General features: G+C 53.0%; 7 protein-coding genes across 7 annotated transcripts; 3 read left to right on the top strand and 4 right to left on the bottom strand.

Annotated features, from left to right (window-relative positions):
- Positions 1-363: 363 nt before the first annotated feature.
- On the bottom strand, positions 364-2,065 carry Triagg1_7096 (uncharacterized protein; the record flags this gene model as incomplete). The annotated part of the gene is made up of 2 exons (XM_062901793.1): positions 364-1,884; positions 1,943-2,065. The coding sequence occupies 2 exons, from the start codon at positions 2,063-2,065 to the stop codon at positions 364-366; spliced, it is 1,644 nt and encodes a 547-aa protein (XP_062753918.1).
- A 599-nt stretch (positions 2,066-2,664) lies between these two features.
- Positions 2,665-4,188, top strand: Triagg1_7095 (uncharacterized protein; the record flags this gene model as incomplete). Its single annotated transcript, XM_062901792.1, has 2 exons — positions 2,665-2,847; positions 2,911-4,188. The coding sequence occupies 2 exons, from the start codon at positions 2,665-2,667 to the stop codon at positions 4,186-4,188; spliced, it is 1,461 nt and encodes a 486-aa protein (XP_062753917.1).
- Positions 4,189-7,558: 3,370 nt separating this feature from the next.
- Triagg1_7094 (uncharacterized protein) lies at positions 7,559-9,157 on the top strand (the record flags this gene model as incomplete). The annotated part of the gene is made up of 1 exon (XM_062901791.1): positions 7,559-9,157. One exon carries the CDS (start codon positions 7,559-7,561, stop codon positions 9,155-9,157), a length of 1,599 nt encoding a protein of 532 aa, XP_062753916.1.
- Positions 9,158-10,622: 1,465 nt separating this feature from the next.
- Triagg1_7093 (uncharacterized protein) lies at positions 10,623-13,565 on the bottom strand (the record flags this gene model as incomplete). Its single annotated transcript, XM_062901790.1, has 1 exon — positions 10,623-13,565. The coding sequence occupies one exon, from the start codon at positions 13,563-13,565 to the stop codon at positions 10,623-10,625; it is 2,943 nt and encodes a 980-aa protein (XP_062753915.1).
- Positions 13,566-16,038: 2,473 nt separating this feature from the next.
- On the bottom strand, positions 16,039-17,745 carry Triagg1_7092 (uncharacterized protein; the record flags this gene model as incomplete). Its single annotated transcript, XM_062901789.1, has 1 exon — positions 16,039-17,745. One exon carries the CDS (start codon positions 17,743-17,745, stop codon positions 16,039-16,041), a length of 1,707 nt encoding a protein of 568 aa, XP_062753914.1.
- Positions 17,746-19,806: 2,061 nt separating this feature from the next.
- Positions 19,807-20,783, bottom strand: Triagg1_7091 (uncharacterized protein; the record flags this gene model as incomplete). Its single annotated transcript, XM_062901788.1, has 3 exons — positions 19,807-20,042; positions 20,115-20,499; positions 20,739-20,783. 3 exons carry the CDS (start codon positions 20,781-20,783, stop codon positions 19,807-19,809), a joined length of 666 nt encoding a protein of 221 aa, XP_062753913.1.
- Positions 20,784-21,149: 366 nt separating this feature from the next.
- Triagg1_7090 (uncharacterized protein) lies at positions 21,150-21,751 on the top strand (the record flags this gene model as incomplete). Its single annotated transcript, XM_062901787.1, has 3 exons — positions 21,150-21,228; positions 21,299-21,453; positions 21,653-21,751. 3 exons carry the CDS (start codon positions 21,150-21,152, stop codon positions 21,749-21,751), a joined length of 333 nt encoding a protein of 110 aa, XP_062753912.1.
- Positions 21,752-21,943: the final 192 nt, after the last annotated feature.

Here is a 21,943-nt window from a genome sequence, read left to right as displayed (position 1 = left end):
CCATCCCGGGAGTTTTTAGTTGGGACTGTTAATGTTTTGGTGTTGTTCGTTTTGGGATTGGTCAAACTGCCCTTTGAAAAGTGTCTCGATGCATCTTCATTTGGAGTCATGGATCAACAGGGATAGACTGTACGGAGTACTCCGGACGGGTTTAGGCCATCAGTTATCGGGTAGTTGCCAACATTTAGGTAGTTTGAGTGAATGGATTCAACTTTTTTCCTCTCTCATCATTCTTGATAGAATTAAATTTTTTCACTCATCTTTTACAGCGTAATGAACATGAAATGCATCAATTGCGTCTTGCGAATAGTCTATAACCACCCACCGTAACCCCGAAGCCCCCTTGTTTTTCTTATCCCTAAATTATAGGTCTCCATCAAACTGTCGTATCAGTAAACCCTTGTCCTGGAGGAAATCCTTGACCTGTTTTACTGTGTACTCTCCCCGGTGGAACATGCCAGCCCCAAGAGCGGCATCCGTAGTGGTCTTCTCAAACACCTCCTCAAAGTGTCCCGGGTTGCCGGCGCCGCTAGACGCAATGACGGGGATCTTGACAGCGTTCTTGACCTGCTGGATGAGCTCGAGGTCGAATCCGCTGTTGGTGCCGTCCTTGTCGATGCAGTTGAGCAGGATCTCTCCCGCACCCATCGCCTCGACGGCCTGCGTGAGCTCCACAACGTCCATATCGCGTGTCTCGCGGCCGCCCTTGATGGTGCAAGCGTACCAGCAAAAGGCCTCGCCCTTGGGGCCGGGGAACTTGGTCTCGATGATGGCGTGGCGGGTGGCATCGAGCTTGGGGACGTAGACGCGCTTGGGGTCGACGCTGACGACGACGGCTTGCCTGCCGTAGGCGCGGGAGATTTGCTCAATGGCGGTGTTGCCAAAGAGCTTCTTGCCGAGAGAGTAGTATTCCTCGGCGGCCAAGACGGCGTCTGATCCGATGGAGACCTTGTCGGCGCCGGACTTGAAGTACATGGTGGCAATGTCAAGGGCAGAGACCTTTGTGCCATCCGTGTCGACGGTGTCGCGGATGCCGCCTCCGATGGTTAGGGGCACGAAGACGGTTAGTGAGGTCTGTCGGAGGACCTCCAGCATGGGAAGATCGGCGAGGGGGCAGTCGCGGAAGGATGTGATGTTGAGGAAGGTGACTTCATCGGCACCGGATTCGTAGTACTTCTTAGCCATCTCCACGGGCTTGCCCAGGTTGCGGACATTGCGGTCGGCACCCTTTTCGCGGACGTCATACTGGTCTCCCTTTGTGACGACGAGGTCGCCTTGGTCATTGGTTCGGACATCAAGACAGGCAATGAGTCGGCGGGTGAGGCCGTCCTTGGGGTCGGCTGATGCAACGTCGGATGGCAGACCAGCTCCGAGGTTTTGCGCTCCGGAGCCGGTCAAGAAGGCCCGGATCGTCCGTAGGCCGGCAACGCCAGACTTTTCGGGGTGGAATTGGGTAGCGTAAACGTTGCCCTTTGCAATGGCGCCGATGAATGTCTCGCTTCCGTAGGTTCCTGTCGCAACTGTCCAGCCTTGGGCTTCGAGCGTGCCTTTGCTGTAAGGGGACTTGTAGGAGTGGACGTAGTAGTATTTGGAGTCCGGTCTCAGGTCATACATGACCTTGCCTGCAGTGTTGGCGTTGTTCCATCCGATGTGCGGCACCGACTTGTCGCTTTCATCAAAGTGAGTGAGGTATGAAGGTATCACGCCGAGACCGGGAACCTCAGGATCTTCCTCGGAACCCTGGAAGAGGGCTTGGAGGCCAACACAAATGCCCATAAATGGCTTGCCATCCTCAATGTGCTTTTTTATCGCAGGTAGATAGTTTGCCTGAGAAAGCTGGGTCATGCAGTGGCCGAAGTGGCCGACACCGGGCAGAATGAGTTTCTGTCACGACAGGTGAGTAAGTGCTTCAATTTCCAACAGTAACAACGGCCATCCAAACCTCTGCCTTGGGCACATCTTCGGGAGACCGGACCCAGTCTACCTGATAGCCCAGCTTTTCAATGGCATTAACCAGACTGCGGATGTTGCCGGCGACGTAGTCCAAGAGGTGAACCGTGGGCATCTTGCCCGTTTGCTGTTGCAAAAAGTCCGCGGGGTTCAGCGAATAAGTTGCTTGATTTGAGGGTGGTTACACAGCTGGATTGTTGTGTATCATGCGCTGGTTGATGTGGCAAAAGGCCGTTTATATACTCTGTAGAGCCCTGCAATTGACAGCTTTGCAGTCGAGGAATGCTTTGCCGCGAGTTGTGAGTCAAGAAAGAGTCTGAGTCGAATCAGTCAACCGCCATGAACTGAGATTCGAAATTCTTATCGAAGCCCTGATAACGGGACTTGAGAGCGATAGCGGGGTCTAGCCTTGGACAGTCACCGGCTATGCCGAAAGTAGACGCCCTAACTTTGGCAAGAGCTTCTGCTGAGAGCGACGGCATTTTGCACCTTTGGCCCCGCCACAGCTCTTCCTGCATTTCGTTCTCGGCATTGAAGCTCAACCGGCTTAGTGCACGCATCTCTCAAGATACGCGACAGAGATGGTGCCTTAATACGTAATTCGAACAGACGGACATTTCCATCTACAATCTCCGTCGCAGCGTCATATTCCACTGCTCTTCGCGCTGCCCGGGACTTTTCCTATCTCGAGGATAAGCACTGTAGCCGGCTGCTATGGCAACCTCAGCAGCAGCAGCAGCAGCAACAACAACATCCACGACCTCGGCAGCGACAGCAACAGCATCGCCATGGCTGGGAGATGAAGCTGGAGCCTTGGATGTCGATACAATCTTGCAGCAGATCTCGCAAGATGACCAGGATGAGTGGGAATACGAATACTCTGCTACCGAGACAGAGGTAAGTTCTTTGTTCCTTTATGTGACTACGCGGCGCTGGATGTTAACCCAAGTCACCAATTAGACGTACTACCTAACGCTAGAACTGTCCTATCCAGAGTTGAAGGATCGCCCGGCAAAGGCCCACCATCACAGCCGTGGCGGGTATTACAAGAACTGGTCAGATCAGTATGCCGACCACCTAAAGTTGGACGCCAAGCCGGACCTTGCCGTCGGCCAGCAAGACCCTAATCATAATGGAGATGGCAATAGTAAAGGCAATGACCAAAATAATGAAGAAGCTCCTGAACCGGAAGAGGAGGTGCCGGAAGAGGAAGAAGAGGAGGACGCAGAGGACGCAAACATAGATCCTCGACTACGAGCCATGGGGGACGACAGTCGTAATGACGCTAGGAAAACAGCGAGGCAAGGGGGAAAAGACAAAGGAAAAGGAAAGGAAAAAGAGGCAGAAGCCACGAAAGCGGCACCAGAGGCAACAGAAGGTGACGAAGAGTCGGCAAACGACCCCCTTGAAGAGATACAGATACTCGAACTTCACTCTCGCAATCCGATCATATCCTACAGGGGCCGAGTCTTTGAGGGACAATGGGCAGAGGTCATTGGCACAGAGGCAATATTGACCGATCGTGAAGCCAAAGATGCCGCTCAGTTACCTGCTCTTCGCCATCTTCCCGGCGGTGTGGATATACTCGGAGCAAGCTCTTCGCGCATCCTGACCACCGAAAAGATTCTAAAACCCAGAGTGGCCCAAGAGGACTCTCTGGCGGCCATTCGCGAGGAGTGGAACATCCGAATCCCCCCGGGGAAGGATAGGACCGGTGAAAGGGCGCAGCAGTTGCGCTTCCTGGAGAATCTCATCGCCCTGAAAAAGAAAAGGGGGGACGCAGATGAAGTTACAGTATATGCCATGGATGGCCCTGGAAAGGATTTTGACGACAGAAAGGGGCCAGATTTTAAACCTCGCAGGAAAAAGCCCAGTCTCGGCGTCGATCAAAACAACGGAGCTAGTCAGAGTGACAGAAGAGAACGTCGATACACAAGGCGAAGCCAGGGTCGCCGAGGTGGTAGACGAAGGAGAGCATCTGCCGCAAGGGGAACATCAGCGGCAACGGATAGGGGCGCAGGCTCAGGGTTGGATTCGACCACACTGTCCACACCCACGCCAAGTCACTGGGACGAACTCTTTGGGATTCAAGATGACGAGGACGATAATGATAACGATAGCCTCAATGACATCTACGAGGACAGTGATGGACCAGAAAGAAGACGTGCGGCTTCCGATGATGAGAACGAGGACGACGATGGGGACGAAGACGACGGCGATGTCATGATACTGGACTAGATTTGGTACGGAAAAGACCTGGAACCCCGCGCCCCTGAATCTGGACAAGACTCCTGATAAGCATGCGAACTCGCTTAACTTCCAAAGATGCTGCGAATGGAAAATAACGCAAAAACTATGATGCCTTCACAAGGCTGGTCTTTTACAACTCGGCTATATGGTGATTGCAAGTTGATTGCAGGTTGATTACATGTCAAGTTGCATCCTACCAGCCGATTTCTACACTCTAGGCCGCGTAGAAGTATGAATGAAGCCGATGCTAGCTTAGAATTGGGCTCACATGATAATATTTGAAGGTACTGATAGGGCCGACGCCCAGGATATTTCGATCTAGCCATGTGCGGTGCAATAGCAAATGGGGAATGCTGTTCCAAGGCACGACATTCCTTCGGTGGCCATGGGGGATGGCAAAACCAAGAAGCATTAAAGGAGACGGAGTGCTGATAGCTCATTGACTACATCGCCATCTTGGCACCGATGTTGTTTTTCGCTTGCGGATAAATGCGACAAAATAGTCATGCGTGGCCCTTAGCTGCCCAGCAGGCATGACTGAAGGTAGCCTTGCATATCTACAGACGTCTAAGAGGCCAGTCCATGATAGGGTGATGCTGACCATTGGGTGCTACCATGTGGCCGCCTCAGTAGAAGTGGTTCGCCACACATGGTTGCATCGTCTAGCGCACAAGCGAGTTTTAGGACAGAGCAGCAACGAGACGATCTCTTGGCGCCTGGCATTTCAAGGGTCCACGGGATGAATCCAGCAGATGAGGCTGGTGATTTGCATGAAGGGCCCATTGCCTTATGCCCCAACCCGCGATCGTCGAGATGACCTTCAACTGCCGCATGCTGATATGATGTACTGCTATTGGCCAGATCCGAGCCAGAGGCCAAGGGCCGCCATTACGTGGGAGGGTGTGGGGATTGTCTGGAAGGCACAAGGAGATGAACATGAGCTACTTTGATGGAGGCCATTCATGATAATGGTCGCGACCATGCCATGGCCACATCAGATTCCAGTTCGAAACATGCCATTCCATCAGATGTGCTGAGACTTGTTATCTGGAGGCCAACCGTTCCACTAGTGGGTACTAGATTTACGAGTACGAAGCACCCTAATAAGCAGTCAATCGTCGTCGTGGTTCGAGTGAGATGGATGTATATGGACATTATCTAAGTTGGGTAGTAATTGATGGATGAAAGTGTATAGTAAGCTACTCCTGCGTACTTGAACTATAAACAGATCAATAGAGGTGAATAGTCTGCGTTACGGGTAAGCCTCCCGTTTACACGTAACCACTAATAGCACTCGGATATGAGGTAAGCCGGCTGTACTGTACAGATTTGCAAAGTACTGCCGAGTTTGTCGAGATGGAGATGGAGACGAACGATGTCGGAGCTAAAAAGTGGTGTCCGTTGTTAAAAGGAGCCCGGCGCCGGCTGTGAAAGGACGCAGAGCGATGCATGCATACTGACTAGTGGCCAGATGGGTAGAATATAATGGAAATGCCTCAGGAAACACGCACGGTGATGAATTACTTGTCGTCGTGTTTTTCTCCCGGCATTCGGTGCTCTGGCATTTGGTCTCTTTCTGGATTCAGACTGCCGGCCGGCTTAATTCATGCAGAGTGCCCGGATATGGCTTGATGACGTATTGTTTTTGAGTTTTGGGGGTGGCATGCCTGACAGGGAATGGAAGATAAAAAAAAGGGGGGGGGGGGGGTTCTGGGATGGAGAATCCGAGTACCCGGCGAGCACTGATGCTCCAGCAGCTGCAGATTCAACAACTCGACGAAAGCAAGTGATGTGTATTTGTGGTTTCTTGATTGAGCGTACAGTATATCGAATAGCTGTTACGGAGTACTATTTGCCGTTTCCATCAGGGTAGCCTCCAAAGACAACTACAAAGCAGAACTACCTAGTGGTTTACGAAGACACTAACACTGCCACCTGCTTTAGGGATTACCTACCGTGGCAGAATTTTTCTCTCTTTCGGGATGACATGCACCAAAGGCGCGTTAGCACTACGAACCGACGATGCGCCATCAGCTGCATCCCATAGGCTCTCTTTCATGGAGACGGACGGTGGTTGAAGGACTGGAGGTGAAACAGAAGTAGAAACCTGAAGAGTGTCGGTTTCTTTGATGTCCCGTGCAAAAGAAAAAGAGGCTTGTATTGTAGGTTAGCCAGTACTTGTACAACGCTGCAATCCTAATGGAGTGGCGGATGTGGCTCCACGTAGCACTCTAATGTATGTACTGCTACCTGTTCTTGCTTGAGTGCTTACAGGCACTTCGCACTGCAGACGAGTTCGCTGGCAAGAACACATGGTACCGCTTGCGTGCGGAGTCTGGCGAATGGCATAGCGAGATGATAGGAGGAGAAGGGGGCAGGCGCGGAAGGTTGGCCTTGGCTTCCTGTCAGGGCGGCTCAGCCGGACACTCCTTCCCACAGCCAGCTCAATGCCCACTAAATGCCTTACAGGCACAGGTACTGGTACATGCCCTCCCCGGCGCTCGGCTTCACAGGCCTCGTACTCGTACTCTTGCGCTGGGCGGTCAGGCAGCACTGCGAGGTACCGCGAAGCGCCCGAGCAATGCCGAGCCAATCATGGCCGCCACCGTCCACTAAAACGAGCGTCTAGGGCCAACCACGTCGCCGCGTGGCAAAGTCTACAGAGCCCAGCCGCAGTGCTCCAGGTACCGGTACTTTGGCCGGTGCCGGTGTGGAGCGGCCACCTGCCGCCCGAATGCATGTACCTGGACAAGTACCGCCCTGGAACACACACACCCTCATCTCAAACCACCATGTTGCGGCCTCGATGGCTACGCTTCCCGCCTTGACTTTTTCTTCCTTTCCTTTTCTTCCCTCTCTCTTTATTCTCCCCCCACCTCCTCTTTGATATCGCTTGTGATCCGCTCGGCCATGTCGCCAGGGGCGTCGTGATTAGTGCTTTTCGCATCGTCGGTTCCCCCCTTCGTGATGCACTTATAATAGGCCTTACATTCCTCACCCTGTCTCAACTTATATCCGCTTCCAGCCCCAGCCGCGCCCCGGACCTCCCGCCTCTTCCGGATCCTTGGCCTATCGACATCTGTCGTTCGTTCTTCTTATTCTTCTTCATGAAGGTCTTTCTGCACGACATTTATTCCCTCTTCTCCCAACAGACATTCGCCGTCATCCTTTGTTCGCAGCCTTACCAGATCGATCGTCATTCAGCATCATAGCCACCTCGAACATTCCAGTTGACCGTCCGGCTCCCGGCAATCGCGTTTTATAATCCGTCCACCACCCAGCTGCCTATATCCACCTCGATCAACACGCATATACCTCGACCTGTCGTTGCCGATTGCTCCGGCGCATCGAAGCGGCCATGTACTGGCTGCGACGTTTCACCATAGTGACGGTGCCGCTCGCACTCATCATCTTCGTGGCCACCTACCTACCCGTTATCCTCGATCCCTCAAACAGAGGCCCCGAGAGTCGCGCTCGTGATAGGCTCTGGGTCAGCAGCAGTCCCTACTTCTGGGACCGCCAGGCCTGCCGATGGATCAGTCTTTGTGGCCTGCACCACCTGAGAAGGGACCCTGCCGTGCTCCCGCCCATCCTCGACGACGACCCTGAAGATGACTATCTGCGAGTGGAATTGCGCAAACGCATGGACCGTACGTGGGAGGAGGATGCCGAGCTTAACGGCCCAAACCCTGAAATGCGGAAAAGCAAGAGGTCGGATATGAAGAGAAACCCAAAGGAGCGACGGAGGATCCTCAAAGACGTTCCCCAATATGTTCTCGATCATGCCCCGTTGGTACACCTCTACTCTGGCGAGCAATTTTGGCCCTCCGACATCCGCGAGCACATCGAGCACATGGTTGTCACGGTAGATCATAAACGAGTCAATTTGACCGAGAAAGTATCTCTGCACAACCTGCAGGCGCTCAACCGGTACGACAACCAGATGGTCACGCTTCACAGCAAGGAGGACGTTGAATCTCGACCAGATTGGCTCCATAGCCATGCTAACCTGCCGAGCCCATTCGACGACCCTGATGCTTCTACGCCGCCTCCCGTAGGGAACGGTAGAAAGCCGCATAGCGAGCCCGACACTTGGTTTGATGTGGACAAGAAGCATCCCGTGCATCGCATCTCGGATCCCCGGGATCACAACGTCCCCGCATATGCTCCCACGCCCAGCCCTGGCAAGGAGCAGCAACGCGTCATCCCGCGCGGTCACAAACCAGACCCAGACGGCTACTCCAAAGCGCCAGCTACTCTTGTCCTTGTGGATAAGGGCTCGGGCATTGTTGATGCTTTTTGGTTCTTCTTTTACAGCTATAATCTAGGGCAAACCGTGATCGGCCTGCGGTTCGGAAACCATGTGGGTGACTGGGAGCACTGCATGGTGCGCTTTCAGAACGGCGTGCCCCGTGGTATTTTCTTCTCCGAGCACGAGGGTGGTCAGGCGTACGCTTGGGAGGCTATCGAGAAGCGTGGCATCAGACCCGTCATTTACTCGGCCGTTGGCTCCCATGCCATGTATGCTTTACCCGGCAACCATCCCTACGTTCTGCCCTTTAAAATGCTCAAGGACGTTACGGATAAGGGACCGCTATGGGACCCCGCGCTGAACAACTACGCTTATTTCTACGATTATACACTTGAAAACCCAAAAGACACCATCGAGCACGAGGACGGCATCGCAACGCAAGGTCTCACGCACGACACACACAGCTTCACCCCTGCGGCGTCCAATCCGGATGCTCCTGTTACGTGGCTGCACTACCAGGGCCGATGGGGCGATGAGACTTACACTCTCGCAGATATGCGACAGTGGCGTCTCTTTGGCCAGTACCACTATGTGACGGGACCCAGCGGGCCTAAATTCAAAAATCTCGAGCGCCAGACGCTCTGCCCGGCGAGAAACTGCCGCCTGCTTTACGAGATTGACCCCAAGGGCACTTGGTACCATTAGACACACATGCATATTTCAGCATATGCATCAGCACAAAGCTAATGCTTGTTTTTCCATTCTGCTACATATTTTGAACTCTTATCGCCATGGTTGGATATATACCCAATGAAAAGATGGGGAATTGATACCCAAGGAGGGACCGAATCACATGGAATTGGTTGGAGGACTTTTTCGCGGCCTGAAATGCATCTAGGAATGATGCATCGAGGGAACGAATAGTCTTGTTTTTTTTCAGGCGCTTCTAGACGGGCGCGAGAACGCACCGGCGTTGTTTTTTCTTTTGACAACTTGTGCACCTTGGTTTCCCCCCCTTCCCCCTCCTTGTTTTTTGCATACTGGAGTTGTCAAATGTTTTCGTTTCCCGACGAGTGCCTCTTTTGGCCTCATGACGGTCTTCACCGACGAATTGACGATTTCCCCTCTTTTTCCTTCCCTTGCATATTCTTTTGGTGTTGTTTTTTTGATTGGGGGAGGAAGTTTCCCTGGGCATTTTTAAAGAGTCGTTCTGGGGGAGGAGGCTTTTGATACCCGATCCCGCTAATACTGCGATCCTCTCACACGCGCAAGATACATGCATACAAAATACATGCACCCTCTACCGTATATCTTACCTCTATATTCACATGACATTATTTTCACAACATAGAATATTCGGTCTGCTTTGCTTTTGCTGTCCTCAGTTTCTACTGATATAGATTTGTATTTCCCCCTTCTTTTTTTTTGGGCGCAAAAAAACAAATATACCAGATAGGTAGTCTGATACTCATCACTACATGAAAAAATTGAAATCAAGTAAAAGATAATGAATCTGTACCTGTACTTTGAGGCGTGCTTTGTGGTGTGTAGTATCCTGTGTGTCTCGTGGGGGCTGTCATATGCCACCTCCTTTTTTAAGCACCTGACGATTTTGGATGGCACTTTGGATCGCGGGTTTTTGGAATCACACGCCAAAGATGTTTTTATCTTGAATCAAGACATTGGTGGATTTGGTTTAAGAATTACTTGGCTCAGTAGTAATCTCACCATGTACGTTTCTTGTCCAAGTGTATAAGCTATGCGAGAAATCCGCCCATGCCTTCACCTTGGCGTATAAAAAAACGAACAACAAATGTATGTCATAGGGGGAGAGTACACATATGGTGTACTGCGACGGAAGATGAAACAAGCTGCCTGTTTTATCCAACAAAAACGCCACTGCCCGATAGATTCTCCGCATCAAAAACACCCCCAACGCCATATATGAGGCATAGCCAAAGGGAAAAAAACAAAAATCCACCAGCTAGATATTAAACACGTTGGCCGCCCTTGTATATTGTATATACGACCCAATACCCATAAACCCCATGATAATAATCCATCATCTAGAACAAGCCATGCCTCGCAAACATGGGAAGAACAAAAGAGAAGCGAGAAAGAGGAAGAAAGGAGACAACGAGACCGAGTGAGTCCCATCTCCATGAGTAGCTCAGTGATCCTTATCTTGGTGGATGCTAAACCCTGATGATGCGTGATCGGCGTGGTCCGGCCACGCCTGTTGCGTGCTCGGATACTCAGACGGCGGCTGGCTGCTGGTGTCACTCCCGTGCTCCACGTCCATGGCGTTGGGATCGATGTTTTCGCCGTCCGAATGGTAAGCGTTTTCTTGATCTTCGATGCCAGGCCAAGCAATGTCCCGCTCCCGCTCCCGCATCCACCCGGGGTAGCTGTGCCGAGAAGCAGGAGGGGGGTGAGCAATCGGCTGTGCGCTGGGGATCCTAGTTTTCTCGTCGTCCCCATCGTTCTCGTAGTCGTTTTCGTCAACAAAGGATTGGTCGGAGCCGCTGCTCTCGGGTATATCAAAGTCAATATCATCGTCTTCGTCATCGTCAGCGTCAGAGGAGGGTGCTGATTCAAGAACGCTGCTTCCTCGTTCCATTAGGACTTCTGGATGGGCAGCGATGCTGTAAGGCGTAGCGTAGCCACCCGGGGTAGTGCCTCGAGAGGGAGTTGTGCCTCTACCAGGAGTTGTGCCACGGCCGGGGGTTATTCCTCGACCAGTTTGACGGTCCTGATGACCGATGGGCGCAGGAGTTGGCGATGCCGTCCTTCCCGGAGTGAACCGAGGATAGCTGCGCGATCGAGCACGGCGCCTCCTCGTGACACCAGCCTGGGGTGGGCCGTGGACGCTCGGTGAGGGCCGCCAGCTGTGTCCGCGGGATGCTAGACGCTGCCTGGGATTTGCGCTCTGGATGACTGTGGAGTTGATGGTTGCCGGAGCTGACCTAATAAACGGTGCCTCTGATCCCTCTCGACTTCTCGTTATCGATCTTTGGAGGCGGGCAACCGCAGCCGGGCTGGTGGCCCTGTACGAATGGTTAGCGGAAAAGTATTCCACCGAGGGCGATATTAACACCCTGTGCCTTTCCTGGCGGTGTTGTGTGGTGGGGGGTTGTGCGTTTGGCTTTTCGTCAAGCAGCTCATTCCATGCCCAGCACTCTTCAGGAGAATCCTCCTCGGGCACTTCTTGTGACTCCGTAACGTCAGGACGCGCGGGTGGCACGTCTTTCAGCCTCTGCCATGTCCAGGCTGAGTCATATGATTGATAGTCCTGGAGGTAGGCGTCAGGATGGGTAACGAACAACCTAGGTTCTGCTGCCTTCATCATGACGGAAGCCAGAAACTGGACATCCCATAGTGCCGGGGTCAACATTTCGTCGGGACTAAGAAATCGTAGCCGTGAATCTTTGTGGATCTTCCGCAGAGGAACCCATGAAGATTGTAGCCCCATGAACTTGGACGCCTTTAGGCCGGGGCTTTGAGGTCTCGTGTACATCTGCATATCACGAAATACATTTCCAAAGGCAGCTAGCATCGCCATGCTGACGCTTCTCGCATCTGGCGCCTTTACTTTTATGGTCTTCACCAGCCCACGACTCCTCAGACGATCGTCCGCAAAGCTCTTGTCACCACAGGCCCTAGGAAACAGCCATTCCCTGCCATTGTCATGTGTGGGCCAGTCACCCATAGCCGGAGATTGGGCTCTAGGCGTGGATGTGCTCAGTGTCATGGGAAGCTGAGTCCAGTCGTCTCCATTTTCGGTTATGGGATCTGTTGGGAATAGGTTGATATGCTGCCAGAGCCTTTTGAGAGGAAACGGAAGAAAGACAACCTCGACCTCCCACGGGTTATTCCAAGTAGGGATGATAGATTGAAGTTGGTCGACCTGGGCTTGTAACGACTGGAGCTGGCTGTATACTTCTTGGGAGCGACTTGGTCGGTTGGCCGCACTGGAGCTGACCGAAAAAACACTTGGGCTGGCAGCATCGTCCTGGCGATCGTGGCGGAAACTTGCATTGTCATCAAGAGCGCGCCTCTCAATGTCTTCCACTTTGTTCTCCAGCTCGGTGACTCGAAGGTCCATGTGTTCATACTTGTCTTGACACTCTTCGTGGGCGCTGCCGGAGAAGGAGAGGGTCTCCAGCCTATCAAGTCGTTGTGCGTGGCCACCGACAGTGTCAGCGAGGTTCTTCAACGTCTCTCGAGGCATGGCCTCAACTGCCGCTGCAACCCGTGGTTCGATTTGGGTAGTAGCTGTGTTCGGCCGTGAGGGTGATTCCTCATCACCAGTCAAGAAGACAAAGGTCTCTTCGACGCTCGCCGTCTTCTGCTGCGTGGGGGATTCATGCAAAGCAGTCTGGGCGGTGGATTGTTGCAGCATTCCGGCCGGACTATTGTGGCTGAGAGTCTGCAAGCCCTTTCCTGCAAAGGGCCTAAGGTACCTGGTGTGCATGGAAGAAGTTGTGGAGGCCGTCTGGGACATGAGACACTGAGCAGGAATAGGTGGCAATGCATTGCGGGCATCTGGTTGGGTTGGTGGTATGATATTTGTCCAGGCCATTGTATCCGGCATTGAGTTGGATGCTTGCTTGGGTGTGGGAACGGCTCCTAGAGTATCGAAGGGACCGTCGAAGGACTTCTGTAGAAAGGAGAGCGGGGGAGCTCCATTGAAGCTGATGAGTTCGGGTCCAAGCACTGCCGCTGTTTCCCTTGGTGAGATGAGATCGAGAGTCGGGCTCAGGGGGTCTAATCGTTGCCTAGACTGTAGCTTCTCGAGGTCGAGCCCGGTGTTGGGAGTTGGCATTCTCTCTGCTGACAGAGGCTGATCCCGAGGGCGCTCATCATGGAAACACGCATGATGGTTGCACATGCACCATCCAGCCTGCTCCATGACGGGGCTTCCAGTAGACTGGAAAGACCAGAAGCGACGACAGCCACATCGCGCTCCTCCAGCGCCGGGCGTCAAGTCCACATAGTTGCAGCCGCCACTGGGGAGTTGAGGAATGGCGGTGCGGACGACTGGGGCGTTGTCATGATAGAGGTCGAAGAATTCGGCGCCGAATTGAGGTGTGTCGTATGGGTTCGCGGCCATTGGTATAAGTCGTGATTGCGTCCAGCGTGAGAGGCGGTGCAATGAGGTTGGAAGAGGGTCAGGAGTCGTGGAAGCGTCGGGCTCGCTCGTTGCGGAATTGACAGGCTGGCGGTGATGCGCTCAATCTCGGAGGAAACGCAGGTTGAGCCTCGCACATGAGCAGGCCCGGACGGGTCGCAGGCTTGGTCTGCCTTAGTTCATGGCACGAGCAGAGGAGAGCGAGGAAAAGAAAAGAAAAGAAAGAGACGAGTTTGCGGAGGCCGCGGTTGAGAGGCAGCTGTCGGTGTCGGGAGGCTCGAGGTCGCAGCGGAAATAGAATGCCCACGATGGTGGCTCAAGGGAGCGGGCGAAGGCGAAATGCGGGCGACGGCAGAGTATTTATACCGGTCTATGGCGGGCGAAGCATTGCTGACTGAGGGGGGAAAAGCGGAAGCAATGACGGACGGCAGAAGAGAAAGGATGTGAGAGGCAGAGGCAGTTGTCAAGAGTAAGTGAGAGGATGGGATGCGGGAGAGCAAAAGCACGGGGATGCATCGAACGAGTGGGAGCTTGGCCTGGCTCTCCACATTTCGGCTCCCTCGAACGCGCCTTTCTGCCCGCTAGAACGAGACAGGTCCGGCTAATGCTGCAGCTGTTACGGAGTCCTAGATAGCGAGTGGTTGCCTCAGATTGGGGGGATGGTAGCCTGGAAGAAACAGAGCAGACGGCACTTTGTAAGGCGCATCAGATGGACGTTCTTGAGTGGCTACATACTCAACTTGCGATCGAAACACGGCTTCACCCCAATGGTGTCGCATCTTATAGGTGCAAAAGCGCTGCACCTGATGGCTGCGAGATGCCCGTTCGCTGGTGACCTCGGGGAGACGTTGACTGGAGGTGACAGACAGGGATAATGCAGCCGTCATGTCGTCCGACGCTGGTTCCTCTGGGGTACTCTTTCATTCGTCCTGGTTTCCGCATCTGCCGGGTCCTTGATGCCCAATATCACCTTGGCCCATTATCGCTGGTGTTATTCTCGCTACATACATATATCCATCACATCTACCTAGAGAGCCTCAACTGTTACAGTCATCTACATACTCGATACAAATGACATGACAGCCGTGATATGAACAATAGACTGCCCTCTTACCCCCGAACCCCCCAACACTCTTCAAAATACAAAAACATAAACAAACAAACAAACAAAATAATGAATCAAAGTCGCAATAACAAAACATCACCAAAACCAAACATCGATCCTCCCTTCCACCCCGCCTATATAGACCACTTTACGCGGTGATGAGCCCCCCCCAAATCCCCCCATCTCCCATCTCCCTTGAAACGCGACCACGCATTACCTAGTATTCGCAAGTGCTTTAAAACAACGCCGCCCCAAAAAGCCCAGCCCACAATGGCATATTGGCAAAGCAAAACCCCCCAATGGCATCGATCGAATACAATGGGGCACCATGTCTCGTCGGCATGGCCCGTGCCTTTTTCCGCTAATGTCAAAGTGCCCTTAGTACCTGTATTTAGCAGTTGTATTTTTACGGCGTGGCGCTTGTCTCACCGGAATCAATGAAAACAAGAACATGAACGTGGCCGTCGAGTCAAGTCCTGTCATCATCCAGTCGAATCCCCCCAATCACTGCAGATCCTACGGTAAACCTCCTCACTCGGCATCTTCATATTCCATAATGAATCTAACCTCAAAGTGCTGGCTCTCACACATCGACGGCATTCAACCAACAAAAGAACCCTCAACTCGTCCGTCAGGCTGCCCCGCCACATCTTTCTCTCGTGGGCCCCGTGCCATCAATCAATCATCCATTGTAATTCCACACGACCTCGTTCAATCGTACATGTATGCACTTTACGAGTTATTCATGATTCTGCAATCAACATTGACGAATACAGCTTAAGAATTACGCAGCGAGAGCACAAGGCAACAACATAGCCTCGTCTCGTCATCATCATCATCGTCATCACGGCTTCGATCCGGTGGGCCCCCCTTCCCGCCCTGCATGGACACGACATGCCATCGAGCCACCAACTGCCGTTTACGCTGCCTTTCCGCGCCATACGAACCCCTCTTCTTCCTCTCAGCCGCATATCAGATGCATGGAATGCCACGTCGCAAGTCAATAAGTGATTATATTCGAAATCCCCCTTTTGGGAGAGGGTTGAGCGTCCCTTTGTAAAAGAAAAGGTCCGTGGTCTCATCTTGAGTATGGATTTGTCCAAAGTATGTCTATAACCAAGCCATGTAAAAGAAAAGGAAAAATAAAGGAGAAGAAAAACGCCGCTCCCAGCATGTCCCATCATGAACATCACTCGTCTCGCGCCAACAAATTCCATTATGCCTTGCTCTTGAATGGAAGTAAACAAATCAATGCTCGCCTAATAATGCTGCTGTAAGCCATGCCAGAAAAAAAAAAGAATATGTGAATGCATCGAGTAAACCCATGTATAAACAGCGCATCGCTTCTTTTTAAACTTCGCCCCAGCTGCCCATCGGGGCGTTGGGAGCAGTGGCAATCATTGATCCGGTTCCGATGGATCCTCCAATGTCCCAGTAATGCCTCGACGAGACGCTGCTTCTCCTGGCTGATCGTCGCGTGCTCTGGCTGGCACAGCTACTGTGGTGTCGCATAGCCACGGGGCTGCTAGGTGCAGTTGCTTTGAAAGCTCGACGTTCATTAGGGCGAGTCCGGGAGGTGAGGGGGTGGTGCTGCCTTACTCTGGCAGCCTTAGCGGCAGCGTCTTGCGGCTTCGCAGGAACCGGACGGGTCGTCAGTTCGGGAGACAACGTGGGCTCGGGTTGCGATGTGAAGCGTGATACCAAGTATCGGAACACCAGCTTGATATCAATCTCTTGCTCCCACTCCTCTTGGGTAAATGTATCGGCCATCGACACATCGTGTAGTAGAATGTCTTGCGCGTTTGACCTCTGCGATGGCCTGTCGGCCGCTCGTGGGGTATGCCTCATGGTAGGCCTGAACTCGGGGAACGCGCTCTCACCATGCTTGTCTGCCGCGGTACGCCCAGAGGCAGAGGTGCGGCCGTCTGCGGCCTCTGGTATGGCAGGCAAACCGGCATAAGGCAGAGGTACCTGATGGACATGCGAATACGTCGAAAAGGCACCGGGGTGCTTTGAGAGATGGTTGACCAGCAAGCCGAGCTCTCTCGACACTGTCTCGAGGATGCGCATATGCCATGATTCCTCTGTTTCCGCGGTCGGTTCATCGTGGCCATGTTCTGACGGCCGTGGCGTCCTCGATAGCTCCTCGTCGCTTAAAAGGTCGCCGCCGAGCACCACGGATAGTATCTTCTCATCGATGCCGAGTATATCGCGCAATACTTTGCGAGTAATTCTCGTAATCAAACCTTCGCTGTCTTCCTTGTCTTCTGGGTGGGTGTCGGGATCTTCCTCGTGCCAAGTCATGTCTTCCGAGTCGGTAGCTTCCTCCGCCTTGGGCACGGGCTTTTGTGTAACGACCCGCTTCTGTTGCAGCATTCTCGTCCGCCGTGCCTCGCGCTGGACCTCTTCCAGGATGATGCGGCTATGCTCCAACCGCCAGGCTTCAATCCGCTGCCTCTTCTCGGCCTCCTGTACTTGTGCCTGTTCCAATTCGAACTGAGCTTCATCGAAGCTATTTAGCCTTCGTCGTACTCGCCTGGGGTTAAATCTCTCGAACTGGAAGATGTGATCCTGCGCGTCTTGGCCAAGAGTAGGCTGGTCTAAGTGGAATGATCCCAGGCCGTCGTGGGCTGGGAGGACGGGCATCATAAAACTACTCCTCGGGAACGATCTAAATCCAGGAAGATGGCCATCGAGACTATCCAACTCGGCATCATCCTGAGATTCATCAACAGCCGCAGAGAGGGCCGAGGACTGGGCTTCATCATTCTGAGCCGCTGCCGCCACCGAACCGGTCCTCGCAACTGTATTGAGGCTGCCGAGGTCACTTACTCGTGACCGGCCGGGGGTCTCGAGCGATTGGTCATGTTCATCTTCGGTGAGGTAGGACGTGGTGGTCACATCGGTGGGAGGCGAGAAGAGCACCCAGGTCTGCGCTTCCTCTGGTTCTTGGTCATAGGTGCTGCGCGCCGATCGCCTCGAAAGGCCCTGGCTGCCAACAGCGGAGCGAGCTGCTCGCTGCACACTCGGGCGGTTTGGCTGCTGTTGAAAAGCCATGGTTGCGGGACCTGAAGGAGAAGGGAAGAGGAAAAGTGCTCGGTGTGGGTTGCGAGCGTCGGTTATTCTGTAATTATCGGGGAAGGGCCGCGATAAGGCGAACGGGGACAGAAGTGATCGGTGAAGGAGGAGCCCCAGCACCCGTCTGGCAACGCCGAGCCAGTGGAGCGCTTAAGAGGAGAAGATGATAGGTAGAGGTAGGGATGAGGGAGCAGATCGAGCCAGTCGCCAATGGACTGGGGTTTGGGGCGAGCAAGTGAAAAGGTTGAAAGGCTACACGCACGAGCGAAGCGGGAAAAGGAGAGGAGGCTGGGCCATTGTTTTTATCAGCTCGAGCGTCATCACCACAGCAGGCCACCTGGAGCACGACGGCCTGATCAGCACCTACAAGGGTGGGGGGCCGCTGTGCTCGCGTGCTGGTTGGCTTTTGACAGTGGTCAGGTTCAGGCCAGTGTCAGCCACCTGTGCCGTTGACTCTCCCACGCCCGACAGAGGTTCCGAGACAGCGCCGTCGACGCGGCTTCAGTGAGCTGGCCCGCTAGCCTCTTAGCGCTGCTGGGTGCTCCGTAGGGGAGGCGCTACGACCGGATCAACAGTTAAATGGAGAGGTACTGCTAGGTAGTGGGCTTGAACTGTGCCGCTCAGAATTCGTGATTTGCGGCACAGACGACACAGACGACGGCACCACTTGGCCGCTAGAGGGCCGTGGAGGGAGACATCGCTGGTACTAGCCCGTACTTACACTTCGGTTGGCGCGCTCACCTTGCAAATCTCTAGATAAGATATTACGGCGAGACTCGCTTTTTTTGCGTCACCTTTACGCCTCACTACTAGACCCGTCATCCCTCAGTGCTGCAACCCCCCCATCACGGGTAAAAGCAACTTTGGGGCTGATTATGCTTGATGCATGCAATCTAGATGCGAACCACGGCCCGGAGAAAAAGAAAAAAAAAAGGGCGGCTGATGGTGAGAAAGAAGGACGAAGAAGAAGAAAAAAGTTATTTCTCCTTCCACAGTTATTTCGTGCCATCCCGCAAGGATTGATGCTGATGCACGTCCGCCACCAGTTCCCGTGTCCCTTCACTCCATGGCGCCATCAAAAACGCGCAACCCACGACTCGCTCGTGCGTACTTCGGCGTTGGCGGCGCTTCGGCGGAGATGCAGTTTCGTCTCAGCAAGCGGTTCTCTCCGACCTCCTGGGCCCTTTTGTGATGCATTTTGCGACAAAGAGTGGAAGAGCATGGTAGGGGGGGAAAAAGGACCCTGCGTCGATAGTACGATGGCATGGATAACGCATCGCCCCGCCACCAGCCCGTCACCTGTGTGCCATCCATGGATCCTTATTATTGTTGCTGCCCGCCCATCGGTCTCAACAGGATGCGTGTAATTAATTCTTGTCCAACCAACTGTCTTGAATCCAAGATGCAGCCCCAACAAAACCGATCATGTATCTACCCTAGCGCCGTTTTAGCAACAGTATGAGAATCAACGCTCGTCTGTGACCATTGTGTCACTGACGCAAGTCAGGTGGTCTCGTCATAGAACCTCTCACCGGCACTCGGATGAGACGAGCAAAGCTTCCTGTTCCTGGATTAGAACGGCAATTATTACCACGGTGGCTGATGCTATATGTAAGCTTGGCTCTGCACTGTAAATTCTGCTGACTGTATCCTGCTGTTACAAATCATCATTGATATGTGAACTTCCAGCCGAAGACGCCGAGTGTATTCCACAGAACAGAGCTGTGTTATCATTGGATTGGAAGTTTCAAGATACCGGTGGGTCATTACGGAAACACGAAGTGACTCGGAAAGAAGCTGTGTAAGCTGCTATTCAGGGGTGAACACGGTTCGTTCTACCTGTTGGCTGGGGCGGAATCGAGATTCCGGCATATTTTCACGGAAACAAGTCCAGATGCAAAATAGAACATAGCATGTCTAGTGCTGAACGCACAATGGTTTGATTTGCCTAACTGATGATTCTCAAATCGAGAAATCTCTTATCTGACATGCCATAATTACGCCAACCTAAAACCCAGAAGCCACATTAAGAAGAACTATTTACGCCTCGGACGAGAAAGCGTCGGGGAAACGACGAATGTTCTGCTCAATGGAACCGTGGTTGCTGAGGAACTGAACGTAAGCACCATCGACCTTGACACGGCCGGCAGCCTTGCGCTCGAGGTAGTCCTCGCGGCGGAGAGGAGTGAAGCCCCAGTTCTTGGAGATGATGATCTTCTGTCGGCCGGGGAACTTGTACTGGGATCGTCGAAGAGCCTCAAGAGCCAGAGCACGGTCTGAAGAGTGATTGTTAATACAACTTTGATCTCGCCATGCTGTAGCGATTAAGAAGAAGGGATGTCACATACTGGAGTCACGAGTGCGGACGCTCATGATGATCTGACCAATGTTGACACGGGCGACAGTGCCGTTGGGCTTGCCCCAGGCACCACGCATACCAGTCTGCAGTCTATCGGCACCGGCGCAAGACAACATCTTGTTGATACGGACGACGTGGAAGGGGTGGGCGCGGACGCGCAGGTGGAAACCTTCCTTTCCGGTGTGCTTGACGAGGTACTTGTTGGCGCAAATACGGGCGGCCTCGAGGGCCTCGGAGCTCAGCTGCTCATACTCGTTGGAGACGAGGTGGATGCAGAGAGGGAAATCGTCGACGTTGGCGCGCTTTCGGCCAAGATCGAAGATGCGGATCTTGGGGTCGGGGACACCACGGTTGAACCGAGACTTGGGATACGGCTAGGAAGCGAAAGAATGTCAGTAAAGCCCAGATTATGATGAAGAGAACCAAGGCATCAATGAAAAGCCCCCAAGTATTGCGAGACAAGTGACAGCGAACCCATCCAGGATGCCTCATTTTTGAGGATTTATAATCCACCTCTTGCGTCACTCCACAGATATTTTCATCTCCAAGCTCTGAAAGAAAAAGAGAAAATATTCCTCCGTCGACGAGAACGCGAAATTGCAGCTAGACTCACCTTGTTCTTGCAGTATCGGTAGCAACGAGCAGGACGGCGAGCCATTTTGTCGGTGTTTCGTTGACGATTCTTGAGGTTTGTTTGATGATGTTTGGGGGAAGATAATTCTAACTCAAGGAGTCCCGGCGCCACTTCAGAAAAACAGCCTGGGTTGATTTCAAAGCATCCAAGGATTCTTGACTCATCTCCGCTGTGGTCCGCTTAAACGCCGGAGCTTTAGGGCTTACCAAAACGGCAACCCTACGCTCATTGGCTAGGCTCTTGATAGCCCTGGCCCCGCCTAAATTGGTGCATTGCCAAAAGAAAACTAGAAAACTAAATTCCACGAACTTTTTCAGAGCTCAGAGTGTCTTCAGCAACCGCATCAATTCAGCCTCAAGATCGCAGTTCGCGCTCCCAAAATCCTTAAAAATGGCCCCTCAAAAGAAAAGCAAGAAGGATGCGAACAGCATCAACTCCAAGTTGGCGCTTGTTATGAAGTCCGGAAAGGGTATGTTGCTGGCTCCTCGAGCATTGATATCCTGCGATACTTGGGAAAAGTCCTAACATGGTTTTGCCAGTCACTCTCGGCTACAAGTCTACTCTCAAGTCTCTGCGATCCGGCAAGGCCAAGCTGATCATCATTGCTGGCAACACTCCTCCCCTGAGAAAGAGTGAACTCGAGTACTACAGCATGCTGTCCAAGGCTCCCATCCACCACTTCGCCGGTAACAACGTAAGTTTTGCAGCCTCAGACGCCCTGGACGAGTGAAGACCCGGAAACGGGTAATACTTGCGCCATCACACTTCTCGCTTCTTTCAGAAGCTACTCTTGCTACCCCGAGAATGTATCAATTCTTGCGGAATTGCCCAGAGAAGAAGTCTTTTACCAGACTTTGGAGGGTTCACATTGGCTTACACTATTCGTAAAACAGATTGAGCTCGGCACTGCCTGCGGAAAGCTCTTCCGCTGCTCCACCCTTTCCATCCTGGATGCTGGTGACTCTGATATCCTCAGCGACCAGCAGGCTTAAATGGCCAAAATCTAGTGCATTCAAAACGGCGTTGGGGGTAAAACGGTTCAAGGGCAATATGGATACCATACACTCTCACATTATGTGCGAGACGAAAACTTTTGATGCGAGACATCATCTACTAGGAAGGCAAATCCTTTTGGGGATGAACAGCCCCAGAAGTTTCCAAGTGATAGTTATCTCAATGGAATA

Source organism: Trichoderma aggressivum (genome assembly GCF_033847375.1).
Source record: "Trichoderma aggressivum f. europaeum strain CBS 100526 chromosome Unknown scaffold_030, whole genome shotgun sequence".
Lineage (NCBI taxonomy): Eukaryota > Fungi > Ascomycota > Sordariomycetes > Hypocreales > Hypocreaceae > Trichoderma > Trichoderma aggressivum.
The sequence above is the reverse complement of the archived record's forward strand: the minus strand, read 5'-3'. Positions and strand labels throughout refer to the sequence as shown.